This window comes from Lactuca virosa, chromosome 9 (genome assembly GCF_052849685.1).
Source record: "Lactuca virosa cultivar CGN04683 chromosome 9, Lactuca_virosa_CGN04683_v6, whole genome shotgun sequence".
Taxonomy (NCBI): Eukaryota; Viridiplantae; Streptophyta; class Magnoliopsida; order Asterales; family Asteraceae; genus Lactuca; species Lactuca virosa.
Genome location: NC_136434.1, coordinates 242789408 through 242812813, shown reverse-complemented (window position 1 = coordinate 242812813; position 23406 = coordinate 242789408). Strand labels below are relative to the sequence as shown.

The following is a 23406-nucleotide window of genomic DNA, read 5'->3' as shown; positions in this document are numbered from 1 at the left end:
GAGCGGTTTTTCAGGAGTCATCTTGGTAATCTAACAATCGCATGCCTAAATCGAAATCGAGGAGTCGGACATAAGACGGGGAAATTTGCATATAAACGCTTTCTAATTTTGATTAATAATATTGCTGTATCTTTCTTTGTTTCTCCCTTAATACCTAAATCAGACACTTGATTTTTAATTTCAACTGGTATCAAGCTTGTGTAGTTCCTATTTCTGATATAGCTATGAGTTATCCTTCTAATTCTAATTTTTGTTTTCGACCTAATATGCTATCAGTGAAACTTCTGGATTTCCAATTTTGAGTTCTGAGTTCTCTTTCTTGGGTTTTGATTTTTATAATATGATTTTCTAGCTAATAGTTTACTTGATTTCTGATTTTGAATCCTAAATTCTGTTTATCATAAACTCATTTATGTTTTGTTTCCTTCACTTTTCTTATACTAATAGTGTTTATAATATATGTTTTCAATCGTTTTAGTGATTTACTCAATACTTTATCAAATACTTTATTTTGGGAAAGATATATTTTTAATGATTTTAGCATTTCCTTCCTCAAACGTATTTCATAGCTCCTCTCGTTAGCATATTGTTTGTAGGATTTAAGTTTTGTTCTTCATTAGTCATTAGTCAAAACGGAAAACATTCTAGCACTCTGATTTCTGAGTAGTTTATGACTTCTTTAATTTTCTGGTTTTAGGATTTAAATTTTACATTTCTGTGATATGATTGTCTTAGTACTTTGTTCTTCTAACTTTTTTGGTAGGTAACATGTGTTGTTATTTTGGTTTTTTGTTTTACATGACAAACTATTGCATATAAAACGAAGCTTAACTACATATCTTGGATCATGCTCTTTACGTTTATGTTAAAGTTAGCCCCACATGTAAAAGTACTTTTGAAACAGGGGCAATGATTTTTATTGCCGATTGGATAGATTATAAGGAGTTCATTGCATTTTTTTGGGGGCTGATGAAACTTGGTTGTTGTTGATGTTATCATTTTTAATTTGAAAACATGGGTTTTATCATGAAATGATAAGACTTTGATATGTTTTGATGTTTTTGGAAGTTTGTTGCTATTTTAAGGTGGATTTACGAAGTTCATTGCTATTTTTGGTGTGTCTTATTCCACAAAGTTGCAATTTTTCATGAGATTCTTAATACATGTTGACGTTTTTGATGATGTTGCTGGTTCCATTTTTAGTGATTAGGAGTTGCTCTAAATTGTCATATCTTCTATAATTGACCTAATTCTATCTATTGCATTTTGGGTATGGCTTTGCTTTGTTGTTGCTTTTCATTTTTTTCATTTGTTTCTTTGATGTAACTTTGTAGCTTTCAAGTGTTTGTCTATTGTTGGTGTAATGTTTGTTTCTTGTATTCTTTGTTCTTTAGCTAGTCTCCGACCTCTTTTTTTCACGAATTTTATTTCTAAGGTTCTAAAAAAACTTAGTACTTTTGTCTTAAATAAAAAGCCTTGCTTATAAGTTTTCCATATAGAAACTTTTGTTGATAAGATTTTTAAGAAATTATATTCCATGGGGGCATATTTACATCTTTTCGCCCGGAGCATCGAAAATCTATGGACCGGCCCTAAATACAACTTGCATTATCATATAACATCTTATATCTATCTCATTCGTGTCCGCACATACCCTCTAAGCAGGCCCGACCCAATACATGGGCGACTTGGGCTCAGGCCCAAGGCAGCAAACCATCGAGGGCATCAAAATAATCCATGTATATGTATAGTATATATAATGATGGTCCAAAAAATCATCGAGGGCATCAAAAACTTGGCCTATATTGTTGATCTGTTATCGTAAATAGAAAGAAAGTTGGGGGAGACGCGCCAATTCCAAACAATCATCGATCTACTCATAGAGAAACCAAACGTCGCTCGTGCCTAGAATTATGTTCGTGTTGTTGTCGATGGGAGAAATCAATGCCTACATAGAATACGTTCCCTATAAAGAAAAAGTAAGAACGAATTTCTCTTTTGTTTCCTTCCAATTCGATAATCGATATTACATAGCTCTCAAATCTCAATTTGATCATTATCAGTCGAAACTTAGTCCGATATAACATCGATTTCTCTAATTTGGTCCGGTTTTCTCTACTCTGATACAGAAAATAGCGATTTTGAATTTTTGATTTAGTGATTCACTGATTTAGTTGTTATTCGTTTCTTGTTGATTGTTTCGGACTCTGATTTAGGTGAGTTCATTCGAAATTTGTGTTTATTTAGGTTTATTTTAGAAATCTGCTTGATTTCTTATTCATTGATGATCTGATTTCTTCTCTATTTCATTACATGGAAAAATAGTCAAAGTTCCAAAGAGTTCATTCGAAGTTTGCTATTTCAGAAATCATATTTTTGTTACAGCCTTTCATAAATCAAATAAGATTTTTCCCTTGTTTGTGTTTGTGCTCGATATAGCTGTTTCAAAAATCATCAAATCATATGTGGGTAAGTTTTAACTCGAAATTTGTGTTTACTTAGGTTTGTTTCAGAAATCTGATTTCTTTCAGCAATCAAATTTGTTTATACTGTTTTAGAAATAAGATTTTAAGATTTTGGTTAGTTTAATTTTGAAGTCTGTTTGTGTTCATTGTTCAATATTTGCTGTCTAAACATTATTTCTAAATTTTTGTGTTTGTGCTCGATAAACATTCTTTGTGAATCTGATTGTAGAGGGCTTGTTTCAAGAGCATCCCATGAGTAAAAGAAAGCTGAAGGAGCTGTTTGGGCACACCCCATCATATGTGGTATTGTGGTTGCAGGGTAGTGTTTGGGATTCTGGTGGCTTATATTTGTTGTCAATGTTCTTTTGGCGTGGTTTGAATTCTATACAAGATTGTTTTGTTTTAAAAACAACTTTGTTTGATTTTTGGTGGATTCATTAATTGTGTATAAAATAAGACATAAGTTGTTATAATATAATCCCAAAAAAAAGTTGCAAAATGAATTTTCTTTTTGTTTTTTAGAACACTAACTCATCTTTTTTTTATTTATAAATCCCGTCCTCTTTGTATCAAGTTTGATATTGATATCAATTTTATAGACTATGTTGTTAAGTGATTGAAGAATACTATTTGGTTAATAATAGTAACAAAAAATTAAATATAATTTTCAAGTTTGTAAAATAAAAGATGTTTTTGTTTCAAATATACATGAAAACATCTTTTTAGATGGTTTTTGTAGGTTATTTTTGTATAATATGTTTGATTATAAAATTTATTGCATTTTTGTTTATATATATATTTTTTTATTTTTATGTTTTGTCCATCTTACAATACATACATAAGGGCATAAAAATCATATCTCGCCCCGGGTATCAAAAATCAATAGACCAGCCTTGCCTCCAAGGCTCCAACCCACCATTGTTCATGTTAAGAAATGAATCAAGTTTCTCAAGGAACTCAAGTGTAATGATCGGAGATGAGGTATGCAACGTTTCGTTATACCCCAATGTCGCCATACAATCCTTCACAAACACATACATAAAAAGATTAAAATACCATTGCCTACGAGACATGTGTGGTATATTATCAGAAAAACCAAAAGACTAATAGAGATATGGACGAAATGTACAAATTAAACCAAATGAGGATGGTCTCAATAAAAAAAACAAAAGATCTAGATAAAACATACAAATAGTCTAAAATTAACTAAAATTTTCTAAGTTAGAATAGTTTGACATAAAATATTGGGTAGGAATTTGTACACAATACTTTTTAGTAATATACAATAATTTATATATATATATTGTATAACACATAAATTGTTGTATATAGTTAAAAAGTATACATATCATCGTCCTAAAATATTTATACTTATTTATAATTATAAAATATAGTAAAAGATATAGAGATAGAGATCGACACATAAAGGTTTGTTATTTTTTTAATCATATTATATAAAACATTTAAAGTAAGGTTAATCGTTTCTATCAAAACCCTCCATATCCTTTTTTGAACGGAGTATTATTTACAAGATCTGATTTAATTGGGAAAGGTTACTCCGATCGACATTCAACACTCCTACGTGACCTACTGTTGCCTGCCTACCTCTCTCCCTCTCCCTCTGCCGCTGCCGCTGCCGCTGCCAGTTCCGGACTGACTTCCTGACTGACTCAGGAACTCAGCTACTCCGGCATCCGCCGCTGTTTGCTGCTTCTTCCTACATCCGACTGTTGACTGTCTTCTCCTTTTCGTCCATTGAAATATTCGAGTAAGTCGGTTTAATACTAGTTTCAATCCATTAATTGTTAAATTGTCGTAGTACTAAAATCAAGACTTTCCAGTAGCTTTTTATGTGATGGAAACTTGAAATCCATCTAACGGCCTACTAACCCTATGTATCTTGCCAAGGGTAGAGTATATGAATGGACCTAGGGCATGCCAGAACTTCATAAAAAATCGATTTAAGTTTCTGCATTTGCCAAACACACTAACAATGTTTCTAGCGTTTCCAACCGTTCTTTGGGAAGAAGCTTAGTTTGGTTTTCGCTTGAGGGGGATTAGTTGAATGGTAGCGAAGGGGTTAATCGTGGAGGGAGAGAAGTATAAACTAGAAGGGTACATCAAATGAGGGTTATGCCCTTGCTGTAAATACAATGGAAGAACCTTGTGCCATGAGACTGACTAGCATATTCATTAGAAGCCAATGTGAGCATTGATTGATGATTTTATATTGCAAAATAGAGTTCATACTAAGATAGATTCTGGTGGTTTGTGTGTTTAGTTGCCATCATAAGGTGTGCGTCATGCCATGGTCTTCTATTGAAACGATAGAGTTCAGATAGTGTCCTAATTTAGATGATCATACACTATGATTCTTCATCATCAGCAATTCAGCATCTTCAAGGGAGAGTCTAAAGTTCAATATGTTACAGATAGGCAATATATTACCCCTTTTCCTATTAAACTGCCATGTTTGTCTTTCCATGCTGATTTTATAAACTGATTGACCATTAACCAACTATGCAATAGACCCCTGCAATAACAAGTTAACAAAAGATAATTATATGGACGATTACTCACAACTAGTTTGTAGTGATGACAACGAAGACAAATCTGTAGTTCAACAGATTCTTTTTCCTATAGAATAATTGTAATTCTGTTTGGAATGAGGGAGCAACATTATAGGAAACTAGAATGTGCGTGAATTCTAAAGGGCAAGAAACATTATCCATGTGGCTTCTGACTTTCTATTTGTTTGATATATGTATTTCCACAGGTAATATAAGATCGTTACAGACTTGTGTAAAGATGGCAAATTCATCCATACCTGGTATCCTGGAGAAGGTAAGAAGCTATGGACTTCTATTCTTGTTTTGTGGAGATTTTTTCTTTGTGTTATATTTATACCATATTTAGCACATATTGAGGTGTTCATGTTTGAATTTGCAGATGACTGGGAAGGACAAAGACTATAGATATATGGCAACTTCAGACCTATTAAATGAGTTAAACAAAGAGGGGTTTAAACTTGATAGTGACCTTGAGTTGAGATTGTCCAATATTGTTCTACAACAGCTTGATGATGCAGCTGGTGATGTGTCTGGATTGGCTGTTAAATGTCTTGCTCCTCTGGTGAAGAAAATTCATGAGGCACAGGTACTGGAGATGACTCACAAGCTATGTGATAAACTACTGAATGGGAAAGATCAGCATCGTGACATTGCAAGCATAGCTCTCAAGACAATTTTTTCTGAAGTCCCTACATCATCTGTTGCTCAATCAGTTCTTGTTTCAGTTTCTCCCAAGTTGATAGGAGGAATTACAAGCCCTGTGAGTTACTAAAACATTACCAATTCACACTTCACAGTTCACAGTAATTGGGCAATATAGTTAGTAAGATGTTCATATGCTTTTTTTGTTTCTATCCAGGCAATGAAGACAGACATAAAGTGTGAATGCCTTGATATCTTATGTGACATTCTTCATAAATTTGGAAATCTGATGACATCAGATCATGAAATGCTGTTAGCTGCGCTATTGCCTCAGCTAAGCTCCAATCAAGCTAGTGTTAGAAAGAAAACCGTGTCTTGTATTGGTATGTAAAATCCCTTTTAATATAAAAGTATTTTAGTTTGCAGATATTAAAGTATTAAACTAATTCTCCTTTCATCACAGCTTCTCTTGCTTCAAGTCTGTCAGATGACTTGTTAGCAAAGGCCACAATTGAAGTTGTTAGGCTGTTGAAGAACAAGGGAACAAAACCTGAAATGACTCGTACAAACATTCAGATGATTGGGGCTTTAAGGTTTGTCTGTGTATACATATATGACCTTTTCTTTTAATTGTTAAAAGTCAATTGCTATTATTTGACTAACACATTACATTGTTGACTAATCATGAATTTTTTTTTATACTCTAGTCGTGCTGTGGGTTATCGATTTGGTCCACATCTTGGAGATACAGTTCCAATTCTAATTCAATATTGCAAGAATGCATCTGAAAATGATGAGGAGCTTCGTGAATATAGCTTGCAGGTATGATTGACTACTTTGTTTCTTATTTAAAACTTCTTCTAATTCAATGTGATTGACTTTTTTTTATGTTACAATGTAAATATTGTGGTGCAGGCTTTGGAAAGTTTTCTACTTAGATGCCCGAGGGATATTTTCTCTTACTGTAATGAAATTTTACATCTTACTTTGGAGTATCTTAGTTATGATCCGAATTTCACGGATAACATGGAAGAGGACACTGATGATGAAGTTCATGATGATGATGAGGATGAGTATGTTCTCTAGTGGTTATTATTATTTTTTTTTTCTTTTCGATATGGTATTATTATGACAAATTAAAATCTAATTTATTAATGCTTGTTTTGTTGATGGCAGTGATAGTGCCAATGAATATACAGATGATGAGGATGTCAGTTGGAAAGTTCGAAGAGCTGCTGCAAAGTGTCTTGCTGCATTAATTGTTTCTCGTCCTGAGATGCTCTCAAATTTATATGATGAGGTAATTCTTTTTCTACCAATTACTGCAAAAATATTAACAACTAAACTAATATATGTTTTTGAATAAATTTGTTTTGATCTAATGTCATTATCTTTATTATTCTTCCCATTATTTAAGAAAAAAACATGGGTCTTGTGTCAATATATGGTCAATGTTTTATCTTGAAGTTGTCTCTTATGGAGTAGAGACCAAAAGATGGATCTTGTGGCAACATATTGTTAGAATGTGTTTATATTTATAATAAGTAGAGGGTACCTAAATGTAATGTTCTATTATATATGAAGTGATCTGATGTAATATCAATTAAAATTGAATAAGATACGAGGTTTAACTCATATGGTTTTAGTAAATCATGAATGTTGTTAATAGTAATTCAATCATTTTAATAACTAATGTCAAATGGATAAGTATTTGTTGTTCAACAATCGAACAACATTTATGAAAGTGTATGCTTTTTGTTGGGGTGAATGCAAGAAATAGATATGGACTTCCATTTCCTTCTACTGCAACATTGTATCTTTTTTTTGTCTGAGGCTTTTTAGTTTGTACTTTGAAAGATCTACCCAGTTATAGCATTGTGCTTCCAATTTGTTTCTTGCCAGGACATTTGACTTTGAAAAATCTATCCAATTACAGCAGTGAAAATTGCTTTGTATTTCAGTGACATTGTTATAGTTGATTAGATTTTTTTAAGTACAATTGTATAGTAGGAAGAAATGAAGGTAGGTTGCTATAATTTCCAAAGGCAAACATGGGCAAATAGATAGGGTTTACTTTAACCTGAAAGTGTCCAAGAAAAATAAGCATCAAGCTATAGACATTGAAATAAGGGTATAAAAGGAAATTATGAGAATGTATCCATATGCAAATGACTTATGTTGTGAGTGCATGTCATGCAGGCTTGTCCGAAGTTGATTGACAGGTTTAAAGAGAGGGAGGAAAATGTCAAGGTACAGAGTAAACATACTTTCCTTATTTATCATGTAATGATTGGACTACTGACAGTTTATTCTGAAATGCTGCAGATGGATGTTTTTAATACTTTTATCGAGTTGCTGCGTCAAACAGGAAATGTTACAAAGGGGCAGATTGATGTTGACAAGTTAAGGTAAGCCTGCAAATTAGTAAACTTTCCATGATACGTTCTGCTAATTGAAAAGCCTACTGATTGCTATGTTTGAAAAATATGAGCTCAAAAATTAGTAACCTTTCTGAATAAAATGGATAAATGTTTCAGGCTTAGTGTGAGAATATTTTTTTTTGACAACTTCATGTAGTTGATCAGTGTTGTGCTTCAGATATTAAGATCTTTTGCATATAATGTGGAGACCCTAATGTAGTGTTTTGGTATCATAGAATCAGGGAAGGAATGGAATGAAAAAAGCTCTTTTTTTTGTCTGATGGAGTGGAATGGACCATTCCTGAAGGAATCTAATTCCTTTTATTTTTGTTGATTTTCATTTCTTAGGTAGGGGGTGTTTATGTCATTCTATCATAGAATGAAATGAAAAATTACAGTTGAACCCATTTTTATTGATGTAACTTTTAATGACCCTAATAATTTCACAGTTTTAATTAATTTACAATTTTTATTTCTAAAATTTACTTATTCAATAATCTTATTTGTATTTTGATGAGCTTTTAGTATGTTCATTTATCTTTATTTCTAAAATTTAGTCTTTCATTCCTACATGACAACCAAACATGATCATGGAATGTAACGACTGATTCAAGTACCTTGCTGATTCATTCCATTCCTCTGTCATTCCATTCCTCTGTCATTCCATTCCATCCAACCAAGCAGAATTAAGTTTCATGATCATATGCAATGGGGATCCAGCAGAACCAAAAGTTACCTTTTTTTTAATCTTCTATTTGTTCTTTTTTCTTATCAGTAAAATCTATCATAGTAGTAGCTAGAGTGTAGTTCTTAAATGCCCAAAGTAAACGACTCAAGCATGATGCTTATTTTTATAGCTTTGGGTGTCTTGATTAAACTGTGAATATTTTTCAAAATTTGTTATTCAAGTTAAACAGTGTTGCCATCCATTTGCATACTCATCACTTCAGGCAGAATTTAATTGTCAGCTGTTATGATTTTAGCTTGAGATCCATTTTTTTTTCTTTTCATATTTTGTAGTCCCAGATGGTCATTGAAGCAGGAAGTACCAAAGGTAGTTAAATCTGTTAACAGACAGCTGCGTGAAAAGTCTATCAAGACAAAGGTAGTCTTATTTAAACTGCTGTGTTTTTATAAATATTTTATTTTTCTAATTTTTTAATCACTGTCTTAATGATTTATTTTTAGATTGGCGCCTTTTCTGTTCTGAAAGAACTTGTTGTCGTTTTGCCTGACTGTCTTGCTGACCACATAGGATCGCTCATTCCTGGAATAGAGAAAGCACTTTGTGTAAGCGAATTTCTACAATTATATGTTTCATCTTTTTGCATTTATATATGGTTATTTAATTTTAATCCAACTTATTCTTTTCTCCAGGAAAAATCTTCAACCTCAAATCTGAAGATCGAGGCACTTATATTTACAAGATTAGTTTTAGCTTCCCATTCTCCAGCTGTTTTTCACCCATACATCAAGGTAATGCTACAAAAATTCTTTTGGTTGGTGCATATATTTCCAACAGAGCTCAAACTATGAATTTGATTTGCACTTTCTGTCATAGGATCACTTGGTAGGACTGTATTTGTTCTTTGGTAAAAGTTATTTCATTTCAACTTTTACCCTTGTGAATGAAAATGAGAATGTTGATTGTTGATTGGTTCTTCGATGAATTCAACTACAAAGTTCATGTCTCAATAGATTCTCGGATCTTTAATGAACGGATGTGCATATATTGACAATCACATAGACTATGCATTTCAGATGCTTTAGAGAATTATTTAAAGAGTAAATTACACATTTGGTCCCTATGCTATGTTGATTTTTTTTGGATTCGGTCCAAAAGGGAATCTTTTGCATTTTTTGTCCCTACATAACTATGAAAATGACAATTATGCCCTTGTCCATTTCGTCTTCTTAATTTCCTTCATCTTCCTCCACAAGAAACCTGAAACCAAACCAAAAAACATCAGAACAAGAAGACTCAAATTTCAAAAAAAAAAAAAAAAACATAAAACAGCAAAAACAAATGAAATTGGGATTTGTTTTCCAACAAAAAGTACTCAAATGGATAAAATTACAAAAAGAAGAAAGCAAGATGAATTCTGAAATGGACAGTTAAAAGACTATGTAGCTGGTATCTTAGTGCAATTACCAGCTTGAAGTGTCTAGTTTTAGAGACTATTAATATGGGATGGATAATTATGTTACATTATATCCTAAAAGGTACTTTATGATCCACCTGCCTGTTATAACTTAAGAAAAGTCATTGATGTCGTTAATATTTTCATAGTAGTTTCTTGAGAGCAATAATGTTTTGCATGTGAAAGTAAATATTACTGGTCCCTTATAATGTATCCATATAAAGGGTCCCACATTTTTTGGTTTCTACTTTAGGATTTCTAGATTTTAATATTACTGTTATGTTAACATCTTGTTGTAGGCTATTTCTGCTCCTGTTTTATCTGCTGTTGGTGAACGCTATTACAAAGTTACTGCAGAGGCATTAAGAGTATGCGGGGAACTTGTTCGAGTTGTGCGCCCAAACATTGAGGTTTTATCCCTTTCTATTTCATCTATTCCAAAAATTTCTTGTATTTAATCAATTTTCAGCCCTGATATTACTTTTTTGATTTGTTTAGGTTTCTGATTTTGATTTCAAACCTTATGTCCATCCGATATATAATGCCATCCTGTCACGATTGACAAACCAAGATCAAGACCAGGTTTAGTACTTGTTTGTGAACTTGTATTGGGAATTTGGGATAACATTTAGTTGTCTTTCTCCAGGAGGTTAAGGAATGTGCTATATCTTGTATGGGGCTTGTTGTTTCAACATTTGGTGATCATCTCACAGCAGAATTACTGGCATGCCTTCCTGTTCTTGTAGATCGAATGGGAAATGAGATAACTCGACTTACTGCTGTTAAGGTCTGTTCATATACTTTTTTTTTAGTTTCCTTATTGAATGCTGAAGCTTTTTCCAAGTCGAGTTCGGATGTGTTTAGTTTTTGGATTCCGGTGGAATTGGAATTCGAGATTCCATTCCATTGCGTGTTTGGTTCCAGATGGACGGAATCAATTCCATCAGATTTCTTCGGTTTTCCATGTTTGATGGATTTCACCATTCCTAAGAATGGGTGGAAGGAATTCAATTCCATACCATACCCTCTTTGTAGTATATAACTAGAAAAATTATTTATAAGTGAAAATCTAGAACTATTCATTTTTCGTTATAATATTCCTCTTAGATTTTGATTCCTTTGACAAATTCCAATTCCTTCCAAAACATTATGGGAACCAAATGTCCCCTTAGTATCATATACTTAGTAAATAAATATGTAATAAAGAGGAAAATGAATGAAAAACAAAAGTTTGGAAGGATTAAACTTGTATAAGATACAAAATGGGCAACAACATATACTTTTATCTCTGACCCTTGATTTTTTTTTCAGGCTTTTGCAGTTATAGCTGCATCTCCACTGCACCTAGACCTTTCATGTGTCCTAGAACATGTAATTGTGGAGTTAACTGCATTCTTACGCAAGGTATAACCAACACCAACATTTAAGTATCATACAATAAGGGAATTCCCCTTGTTACATTGAAAATTAGACCAAAATTTGAACCATTTTTGAAAACAGGCTAATCGAGCATTAAGGCAAGCAACACTTGGTACCTTGAATACACTAATTGTGGCATATGGTGATAAAATCGGTTCCACTGCTTATGAAGTTATCATTGTGGAACTTTCAACATTGATCAGGTTTCTCACTTGACCTTTTTATAAAATTTTCAAGTTATTATGTTTTCAGATTAATGTAAAATGTAATATTTATATATTGTTGGCTTTGAACCTTAACAGTGATTCAGATTTGCATATGGCGGCTCTTGCTTTGGAACTCTGCTGTACCTTGATGTCAGACAGGAGGTCTGGTCCAACTGTTGGTTTGACTGTCAGAAATAAAGTTCTTCCACAGGCTTTGACTTTAGTCAAAAGCTCATTGCTTCAAGGACAGGCCCTTTCGGCTTTGCAAAACTTTTTTGCTACTTTGGTGTACTCTGCAAACACGAGTTTTGATGCTTTGTTGGAATCTCTTCTTTCAACTGCTAAACCATCACCTCAATCTGGTGGTATTGCAAAACAAGCCTTGTTTTCCATTGCACAATGTGTTGCTGTACTCTGTCTTGCTGCTGGTGATCATAAATGTTCATCTACAGTCAAGATGCTCACAGACATCTTGAAAGATGATAGCACTACTAATTCGGTATGTTTCCAATTTCTTTCTTCTTATTTGATTGGATGGAAGGATTCAAGTGATGATACACTTCTAATATCTAGGCACTGTGATTTGAAACATCAATCCAAGTTTATAGAAGTGAAAATTGCTTTGTATTTGGACAAAATTGCTATAACTGTCTAAATCTATCAAGTTACAATGCTGTAATAAGAAGAAATGAAATAAAAGTGTATTCCTAACATCAATGCAAATATATGCACAAAAGAGTGTAAATATCATATTGTTCCATGTAGTTTTTATTAGTTCAGATAAAGATCCATTTGATCCTTTTTCTGGCTATGCGATGAAATCTGACAACCCTACAGTGTAATCAGATTGTCATGTTTAACCCTATGGTTATCTTTTTCAGGCCAAACAACACCTTGCCTTACTATGTTTGGGTGAAATTGGGAGAAGAAAAGATTTGAGTTCACATGCGCACATAGAGAACATAGTTATTGAATCCTTTCAGTCTCCCTTTGAAGAGATAAAATCTGCAGCCTCTTATGCACTTGGCAACATTGCTGTTGGAAATCTTCCAAAGTACTTGCCATTTATCTTGAACCAGATTGATAATCAGCAGAAAAAACAATATCTCTTGCTTCATTCTTTGAAAGAGGTATCTCCAGCTTTATATTTTTTTTCTTTTAAATTCCATTTCGGCTACCAAGCATAACGACTTATGTAAATGGTTTAACTGCAATAATAGCAACTTACTATCATTTCAATGCTATAAATGGGTAGATTTTCCAAAATACAATGCCCTTATAAGAAAAAACTAAGTTAAAATGAAAGTATGTTGCTGTTTCTTGCATTTATCTAATCTGTGACTTTAACGAAGATCATTTTAATCTTTTCAGGTGATAGTGAGACAATCTGTAGATAAAGCAGAGTTTCAAGATTCTAGTGTTGAAAAGATACTAAACTTGCTATTCAACCACTGTGAAAGTGAGGAAGAAGGTGTCCGGAATGTGGTGGCCGAGTGTCTGGGAAAAATTGCTCTGATCAAGCCTTCAAAACTTGTTCCTGCCCTCAAGGTATATATATATATTTTCAACTTTCTTTAATGTTTTTTAAAGTTTAATTTTATTTTATATATATATATATATATATATATATATATATATATATATAAAATTTGTAGGAGCGAACAACTAGTCCTGCTGCATTCACCAGGGCAACGGTTGTTGTTGCTGTGAAGTATTCAATCGTTGAAAGACCAGAGAAGATCGATGCAGTCCTGTACCCGGAAATTTCCTCCTTTCTTATGCTTATCAAGGATCAGGATCGGGTAAGTATCTCTATATATAGCTCAAAAGGAATGTCTATAATCTATATGCATGAGTTATGAGTATGATCTCTTAAATTTTGATAAACTTGGGCAGCATGTTAGGCGTGCAGCTGTTTTGGCTTTAAGTATAGCTGGCCACAACAAGCCAAATCTCATCAAGGGCCTTCTTCCAGAACTCTTGCCACTTCTTTATGATCAGACAGTTATTAAGGTATAATATATATTTCTCATAAATCATATTACCTTTGTAGTACTGTATGAATATCAATGAAAGTAAATATATATATGTGTGTGTTGTTATTGACAGAAAGAACTGATACGAACGGTGGATCTTGGACCTTTTAAGCATACAGTTGATGATGGTCTTGAGTTGAGGAAAGCAGCTTTTGAATGTGTAGATACATTGCTTGATAATTGTCTTGACCAGTTGAACCCTTCTTCTTTCATTGTCCCTTACCTTAAATCTGGTCTTGATGGTAAGTAACCTCCTCTCATAATTACTGTCTTTAAAAATAATTTTGTTCCACCCAAAAAACTGAAACAAGTTGGGATACAGACTTGCTCTCTACATCCTCATCTTATTATTGAAAAAGACATAAATACCCTCCCCATCAAAAGTAGCCCTAGAAAGCTTGTCCAGTAACCTCAGGCTACGTTTGTTATATGGCCTTTTTTTTTTATGAGGAGGGCATTTACGTCTTTTACACTAATATATAAATAATCATTTGTTCATTCCAGATCATTATGATGTGAAGATGCCTTGCCATCTTATCCTCTCCAAACTTGCTGACAAGTGTCCTTCGGCTGTCTTAGCAGGTTATTATTGATGCCTTTGTTTTTTTTATTTATTTATCTTTTTTGGAAGTTTAGCAACTATTAATGAATGGTAGTAACTTATACGGATTCTTCAACATTTATTACACAGTTCTAGATTCATTGGTGGATCCTCTCCAGAAAACAGTCAACTTTAAGCCCAAACAAGATGCTGTAAAACAAGAAGTTGATCGCAATGAAGACATGATTCGAAGTGCCCTTAGAGCTGTTGCGTCTTTGAATCGTATCAGGTATGTGTTTTATTCTTTTTCATTTTATTTAGCAAATAATATTTTCAAAATACCTAACCAGTTAAAGGTTTGTTTTATTTATTTGGAAGTGTAATTCTAACTAGTATGTTTTTTTTTTTTTTTTTTTTTTTTTTTTTTTTGTAGTGGAGGAGATTGTAGCCATAAGTTCAAGAATCTAATGACTGAAATGGGGAAATCACAGTCCATGTGGGAGAAATTCTGTTCTATCCGCAATGAGTGAACATTGATTCCTTTGGTATAGGGTAGGTGTTAGATTTTGTTGATGGTTTTCTGGTTTATAACCTTTTATAATTCATAGGATCTTTTTTTGTCATCCATTTTTTAGAAGTTGTAAACTTGCTTGTTTTAATGGGACAACAAAATAAGAAACTGACTTCTTTTTTTGTGCTACATAACATTCAGTGTTCCCATTCTCCACATATCCTCCAACTATTATAGTTAATTGCTTTCTAGGACTATTTTCGATAATGAAGGTGATAATGATTTTCATGTCTTTTTAGAAATCTGTTTGTTGTGTGGGCGAGATAAAATTTGTAGTCAAATGCATTACAATACTATCTTGTTTTTGCCATGTAAGTAAATTAGGTTGTAGTTTTATTTATTTATTTATTTTTTACTCCGGTGGTTATACATTTTTTCTTGTTTTTACAGTAAAATTGAGGGCTAATGTAATTCTCATGATCTAACAAAATAATCCTTTCATAGCCATACTCAAAGTAATTCTCATGATCTAACAACATCAAGCACTACAACCCATTCGATTAATTTAGTATTTTATACCTTTCAACATATTTAACCAAATGTGTTCTAATTTAGTATTTTATACACTTTAAACATATTTACCAAAATGGCCTTAACATTTTAATCAAAATACGCTACTTCGTTTCTACTCGTTACTCCTTATAACCATCCTATATCCAAAGTCAGGAGAATAAAATATTTAAACGTTCTACAGATGAAGTAGATGAATTCAATAACTTGCAAAGTGAGATAGTCATCAATCGATAATTACTCGATCTTGTCAATATGATAAATGTTTTTGTGTGAAATAGGAACTTGTATGTGTAACGCATCAAGGTAAAAATGTTTTCGAAGCTCTTTGTCCTTTGTAGAAATGCTAGACACAAAAATTTAAGTGAACACACTCTTCTTCAACTTCAGTTTCTTCTTAAGAAGTTTGCCGATATTCCATATTTGGTTCATGGACTACTATAAGAGCATTTTACTTTTTCTTCTTCTTCAGTTGATTCTCCAGTTCTTTGGCTCCTTGAAATTAGTAAGCTACATCTTTGATAATTTATTTGTTTTTCGCGTTGCACTCCTTTTCATAGTGGTTTCTTCCTTGGCATTCATACAAAATCTTCATCTACATCATCATCAACATTTTTATTTCTAAACAACAAATCTCTTAGTGGGTTCGGTAACATTTTTGTGTCTGATTGTCATTGGACCGATTACCATGCTGAGTTTGTTGATTTTGAAAAGGGAGATGATTTGTACACAACAATTTTTTCCATACACAACAATTGGTCCTTTAAAATGTTGTATTGTACAACTCTGTAAAACATAAATTGTTGTGTATGGTAAAAAAACTGTTGTGTCCGAATCACTTCCTTGTTCTCTCTAAATTTTGTTTGAGGATTATTAGACTTAAAACTTATATTCTGAAAGTTTTGTCTAGAGAATGATCTGGGTTGGTATTGTCCCCTCGATTTTTAAAATTGTCCACTTTGAGATCTGAAATTGCTTTGATTTGGTCATGGCAAAAAGTGTTACACTAAAGCACATAGTTTGCCATAGTCTGCTTTAACATCATGATTAGGAAAAGATATGGTATTACTTGAAAGGCTTGTTCCTCTTTTACTATAAAAGCCTGATTACGATGATGAAGGATTTAATTTCATTTAATATTTAAAAATTACAACCATATTTTGTTTTCCAAAATTCCATTACATAAACTCATGTCCATAAAATCAGAGTATCCAAAACAATGAATGCAGAAATACTGGAGAGTGCATGTTGCGCCATCAAGCCAGACCCTTGCCCTTAGATCCAGAAGTACCTGAAACACCCAACAAAACTGTAAGCAACCGCTTAGTGAGTTCCTAAATACACAAAACATATAACCACATAATGCCATGCAACATATATACATAACATTGCCATGGACTCCCTCCATGGTCTTCACTCGGAACGCCATGGGCTATCCCCATGGTCATACATCCATGGAGCATGGGATCCCCCATGGTCTTTACCAAGTGTCATGGGGGACCCCATGGTCTTCACATAAGTCACAACATGCCAAATAACAAAACCATTGCATATTTACTATTGAAACCTCATATCAAGTAATGGGACGACATTGGTGCCTTCGACCCATTGGTATAATGAGAAGACTCACCTCAGTCTGTTGAAAACAATAACTGCTCGACTACCAATCCAAATTCTCATACTGTAAGAATATACAATTAGCCCTAATTAGGATTATGACACAACCTAGACAAGGGCCCAAAATCCTAAGTCCAAGTCCCTCCATGATGGCCCAAAGGTCTCTCCTACCTTAATAGGCCCAACATCAAAGTCCAAAACCATAATGGGCCACAAGGCCCAAAAGGCCCAATCATGCCAACTATAGCCCAAACTAGAACAAAAGTCCAATAATTCTAAATGGGTCTAGGCCCAAGGCTGAATAGGGCCCAATAAGCTTACAAGACCAACAAAGCCCAAACTCATCTGGGGTGCGTACACCCAGCGTACCATATCAGTACGCTTAGCGTACTGAGTCCTTTGGCCGTAAGCGCAACATACGCATCCTTACGCCCAGTGTTCAAACAGCCCATGCACAAAAGTCCATTAAGTGCTTAATACTTGGGATCTCAACGTCTAACTCCAGATCTGAGTCTATGAAGATTTCCTAGGGCATAAAGTTGGCAACTTTATGCCCTTACATGCCATATGGGACCCTATTACCTCATTTTCCCATTAAGACCACTTTTAAGACCTTAAACTCATGCATGGTCCCAATACAACCTTCAAGATGGCATTTTTATGCATCAAACATGACCAAAGAGCTTAGATCTAACATTTCTAGCCTCTGGAGTTGCTCAAACTCGCAAGAGAGGGTCCGTGAACCAAAAATATACTTCACAACAAACCCTAGCTTAAACTAGCAAAAGAGATGGCAAGGTCAAGACTTTTTACCTCCAGAATTTTCTCAATATGAACTAGATGCAGGATCTAGAAGCACAATAACATCCAAGACTTGATCACCACCTTCTCATTCTTGAAAACCCAATAAGATGGCCACCAAAACACTTTTAAGCTCAAAGATTACACTCTCATGCAAATATAGGGATTTGGGACGATAATAGACTATGAAGGATGACTAGGGTAAGGTCCAAGCAACATAAGAGTGTTTAAATAGGGGAGTTGCCCTAAAATTAGGGTTTTAGTCTTGAGCCACGTACGCCCCGCGTACGTGGTGCATACCTGCGACCAGCCTTCCCTAGTACGCTAAGCGTACACCTATGTACGCCCAGCATACGTAGGGACCCTTTTTGCAAATAAAATTCATTCTAAGGGAAAGAAAAGTAATTACATGAATTCCGACCATTACAAATCTCCCCCACTTGAATTAGACATCATCCTCTAAGTTTGTTGATGCGAATAGGTGTGGGTAATGCTCTCTCATCTCGTCTTCCGGCTCCCAGGTCCATTCGGAGCCCCTCCGGTGCTGCCATTGCACCTTCACCAGCTTCACCACTTTGTTACGAAGAGATTTAGTTTTCCTATCCAGAACTGCGATGGGCTTCTTAACATAGTTTAGGCTCTTATCCACCTGAATATCATCCAATGAAATAACTGCAACCTCATTTGCTACACAATTCCAGAGCTGAGCACGTGGAAGGTGTTATGGATCTGAATAAGCTCATCAGGAAGATCCAACCGATAAGCAACCCTGCCAACTCGGGCATAAATCCTGAATGGACCAATGAATCGGGGCCCCAGCTTGCCCCTCTTCCGAAACCGGATGACACCTTTCCAAGGTGACACCTTCAACAAAACAAAATACCCCACCTGAAACTCAAGATCCGAACGACATCGGTCAGCATAACTTTTCTGACGGCTATGCACGACTCGTAGCCTTTCGCACACCTGCTGAATCAACTTAGTGGTCTTAAGCACCACTTCGGTGCTTCCCATGACTCGATGTCCAACCTCCCCCCCAACAAATCGGAGTCCTACACCTCCGCCCATACAACATATCGAATGGGGGTCGGTCAATACTAGCATGATAACTGTTGTTGTAAGAGAACTATGCTAGTGGGAGGTAAGTATCCCAAATCCCTCCGAAGTCTAAAACACATGCCCGAAGCATATCCTCAAGCGTCTGGATCGTCCGCCCACTCTGTCCATCAGTCTGAGGGTGGTAAGTTGTGCTGAAAAGTAAATGAGTACCTAACTCATCATGAAACTTCCTCCAGAACCTGGAGGTGAATCGAACATCGCGGTCCGAGACCACAGATACCGGCACTCCATGCCTGACCACCACCTCCCGCACGTAGATATCCGCTAAGTTCTCGGCGGAGATACTCTCAGAAATAGAAATAAAATAAACACTATTGGTCAACCTGTCCACAATAACCCATATGGAATCAACACCCCGCACCGTCCTGGGTAACTTTGTGATAAAGTCCATGGTGATCTCCTCCCATTTCCACATGGGGATGGGTAACGGCTAAACCTTTCCGTGAGGCCTCTGATGCTCGGCTTTGACCTTCTTGTAGGTCAAACACCGCTTAACAAACCAAGCAACTTCCCGCTTCATGCAAGGACACCAGTAGCTTAATCTCAAGTCTCGGTACATCTTTGTGGCCCCCGGATGGATAGAAAACTTGGACTTATGTGCCTCCTCCAAGATCTTTTGCCTCACTCCCCCAAATGCCGGAACCCAAACCCTACCACACCGAGTCAATAATGCCCGCCTGTCTCGAACAAACAGTGGAATTTTCCCCTAATCCGCTTAGTCTTCCAGTTCTCATTTTTCAATCCCTCCACATGTGCCCCCTTGATCATATCCATCAATGGTGAAGTAACTGTCATCCTTAAGCAAACATATTGGATCGGAGCACTTGCTGCCTCACGGCTCAAAGCATCGGCCACCACATTGGCCTTCCCGGGATGATACAAAATCTCAAAGTCATAATCTTTCACCACGTCTAACCATCTCCTTTGCCGCATGTTCAGATTCTGTTGCTCCTTCAAATATTTCAAACTCTTGTGATCGGTGAAAATGGTGCATCGGACCCCATATAAGTAATGCCTCCAAATCTTGAGGGCAAATACCACCGCCCCCAATTCCAAGTCATGAGTGGGGTCATTCGCCTCATGAGGCTTCAGCTGCCTCGAGGCGTAAGCAATCACATGTCCCCTCTACATTAGGACAGCTCCCAAACCCAAAATAGAAGTGTCACAATACACCACAAAATCATCCAATCCCTCGGCAGCGCCAGAATCGGAGCCTCGCATAATTTCTGTCTCAAGGTCTCAAATGCCAATTGTTGATCTGGACCCCACCGAAAGGTCACACTCTTCTTGGTCAAGTGGGTCAAAGGTACTGCAATCTTTGAGAAATCCTGGATAAATCTCTGATAGTACCCCGCCAGACCCAAGAAACTCCGGATCTCGGATGCGTTCTTTGGAACCTCCCAACACATCACCGCCTCAATCTTGGCCGGATCCAGCAAGATACCCTCTTGGTTGATGATGTGCCCTAGAAACTGCACCTTTCGCAACCAAAACTCGCATTTGGAGAATTTGGCATAAAGCCTCTCCCTCATCAAGGTCTCCAACACCTCCCTCAAATGCTGCTCGTGCTGCTCTTTGGTCTTAGAGTAGACCAATATATAATCAATGAAAATAATCACAGACCGATCCAACATCGGCCTGCGAACCCGATTCATGAGATCCATGAATGCTGTTGGGGCATTGGTGAGCCCGAATGGCATCACCACAAACTCGTAATGACCATAACGAGTTTTGAAGGCTGTCTTCGGTATATCCTCATCCCCGATCCTCATCTGATTATACCCATACCAAAGATCAATCTTGGAAAACCAAGATGCACCCTGAAGCTGATCAAATAAGTCATCGATCCTCAGAAACGGGTAACGATTCTCCACCATCAGTTTGTTCAACTCCAAGTAATCAATACACATTTTGTGTGACCCATCCTTCTTTTTCACGAACAGAATTGGTGCTCCCCACAGGGAACTGCTCGGACAAATAAATCCTCTGTCTAGCAACTCCTGTAGATGCATAGACAAATCCTGCATCTCAGGCGGAGCTAGTCAATACGGTTCCTTGGCTATCAGATCCGCACCAGATATCAAATCAATTCGAAACTCAACCTGCCTCTCAGGAGGCACTCCTGGAAACTCCTCTGGAAAAACATTGGGGAAATCTCGCACAATAGGTACCCCGCTCAATTCTACCGTGGTCTCCGCCCTCGAGTTTGATACATAAGCCAGAAACCCAAAACAACCTTGCTGAAGAAGTTTCCTAGCCCTCGCAGCTGAATAGAGAGTTGGCCCACGAGAGGCTCTCTCACCATGAATAACCAGTTCTCCCCCACTTGGGGTTCAAACTCTCACCAGCTGCTGCTCACAATCAATTACGGCCCCATTGGGCCCCAACCAGTCCATCCCGATGAATAATTTCAATCCCCTCAAAGGAATCAGTACCAAATCGATAAGAAATCTCTAGCCAAACATATTCAGAATATTCCTCCGAAATACCCTCGCATCGCTCACGGTACGGTCATCCGCAATCTCCACCTCGAGTGGGGAATCCAAAGTCCCCGGAGCATCTCGAAACTTCTTGCTGAGAACAAGAGATACAAATGATCGGGTAGCCCCTGAATCAAAAAGAACATGAGCCGACAATCCGTTGACCAAAAAGGTCCCTATACAAGATCATAACAACATGAGCATAACAAGAAAATAAATAAGACAAAAATAGATCACATACTAGTCACGATGTTCAGCGCTGCTCGGGCTTCCTCTGTGGTCAGCTGAAATGCATGGCTTTCACTACAGGAGCCTCCGTCTTGACCGAACGGCCATAAATAATCCTCATTGTGGCGGGCGCAGGCGCCGCCACTTCTCCTCCAGATAACCTCGGATAATATGCCTTTTTATGACCGGTCTGGTTGCAGTAAAAACAAATTAAGCCCTTCTTGGGGCAATCCCTGCTCATGTGGTCCGGTTGGCCATAAGCATAACATGTTGAGCCTGCTACCCGACAGGCTCCACTGTGCGGCTTGCCTCACTTTATACAGTGGTGCCGACCCTGCTGGCCCCTACTGGGAGGATCGGAGGTCTTAGGCTTCTTAGCCTGACCCACTGCTGACTGAACCTGCTCCGACTTCCACTTCGTCCGGAGCTCCAACTCAATTTCCTGTTCCCGGGTCTTCTTCACCATGTCATTCAGGTTTTTGCACCCTGAAAAGCTCATGAACTCACGAATATCATCCTTCAGCATGTAGTGATACCTCGTCTTTTTCATATCCTCATCCGCATCATACTGCAGAACCAATAGTGCCCTCTCTCTGAACTTGGCGGTGATCTCCACCACAGTCTCTGTCGTCTGATGAAGGTCCCGAAACTCCCTTACCAATCGCTACACCTCAATGGCCGGTGCAAACTCTTGATCAAACCTCCGCACAAACTCCTCCCAAGGCATCTCATCCACACCCGCCGATCCTACCTCGTGGGTAACCTCCTCCCACTAATCTCACACCCGATCCCTCAACATATAGGACGCGAACCCTACCTTTGCCGGCTCGGGGAAAAAGCTCGTGCGTTGGGCATTCTCCATGTCTGCAACTCAGCAGTGACTAGTGATGGGGTCCCTAACCCCAAATAACTCAGGTGCACCACACGTCTTGAACTCCCGAAATGAGGGAGCTCGAGTCCCAATCTGACTCGCATCAATCTCGGCTCGGACATAACTGAGCCGCTTCTCCATAATCTCTATGATCCCCTCCTTGACGGTACCAAAGATCACGGGGGTAACGTCAAGGATGCCACGAGTAACCTCAACCTTGATGAGCTCAGACATCCTCTCATCAATTGGCTCTGCACTAGAGCCTGAACCCGATCCTGATCCTGATCCCGAACCTGAACCTCCTCGCGTAATCATCACCATCCTCAACTAAAAATACAACATAAATAGCAATTGATAAGGAAGTTCAAAATGATTCCTCCTCACCGGACTCCTTAGAGTTTCCAGGTCTGCCCTTGTTTCGGGTACAGGTCTTGTGCTTTCAGTAGTACGGGCCCAATACTACCTTCCACACCTACCTATACCTTCCCCAAGGCCATACCTGATGCCTCTAATTCACCCAACCACAGAAAAACATGACCCATATAACACAACACAAACTCAGATCCTAGACTATTCTAGGATTTCTCTATCCTCACCGAACCAAAAATCTAAATCAATCATTGCAGGTTGCCTTATACATGCAAGTTATACAAAAATAAAATCACATAGACTGTCAAATAAAGCTTCTACCCTAAAACCACAACCAAACAAGGAACATGAAATAAGGCAGAATCCATCATTCTAGGGCTATGCAATCCTGGACGTATAC

At 36.8% G+C, this 23406-nt stretch overlaps 1 protein-coding gene across 1 annotated transcript; it reads left to right on the top strand.

Moving 5' to 3' along the window:
• The first annotated feature begins 3971 nt into the window (after positions 1-3971).
• CAND1 (cullin-associated and neddylation dissociated) lies at positions 3972-15145 on the top strand. The gene is made up of 27 exons (XM_079070613.1): positions 3972-4233; positions 5242-5309; positions 5415-5795; positions 5895-6060; positions 6141-6270; positions 6385-6499; positions 6593-6750; positions 6854-6977; positions 7877-7927; positions 8003-8085; positions 9118-9202; positions 9286-9387; positions 9475-9573; positions 10538-10648; positions 10737-10820; positions 10885-11025; positions 11550-11642; positions 11739-11860; positions 11960-12362; positions 12745-12993; positions 13235-13411; positions 13519-13665; positions 13760-13876; positions 13973-14141; positions 14404-14481; positions 14591-14729; positions 14874-15145. Exons 2-27 carry the CDS (start codon positions 5274-5276, stop codon positions 14968-14970), a joined length of 3657 nt encoding a protein of 1218 aa, XP_078926739.1. The 5' UTR covers positions 3972-4233; positions 5242-5273; the 3' UTR covers positions 14971-15145.
• The last annotated feature ends 8261 nt before the right edge of the window (positions 15146-23406 follow it).

Bases quoted from the DNA above. Each gene is read 5' to 3' on its own strand.
- CAND1 (XM_079070613.1), top strand. From the start codon at position 5,274: ATGGCAAATTCATCCATACCTGGTATCCTGGAGAAG. The intron at 6,500-6,592 runs GTATGATTGACT...ATTGTGGTGCAG, and splicing joins TTCGTGAATATAGCTTGCAG to GCTTTGGAAAGTTTTCTACT. The intron at 11,643-11,738 runs GTATAACCAACA...TTTTGAAAACAG, and splicing joins TAACTGCATTCTTACGCAAG to GCTAATCGAGCATTAAGGCA.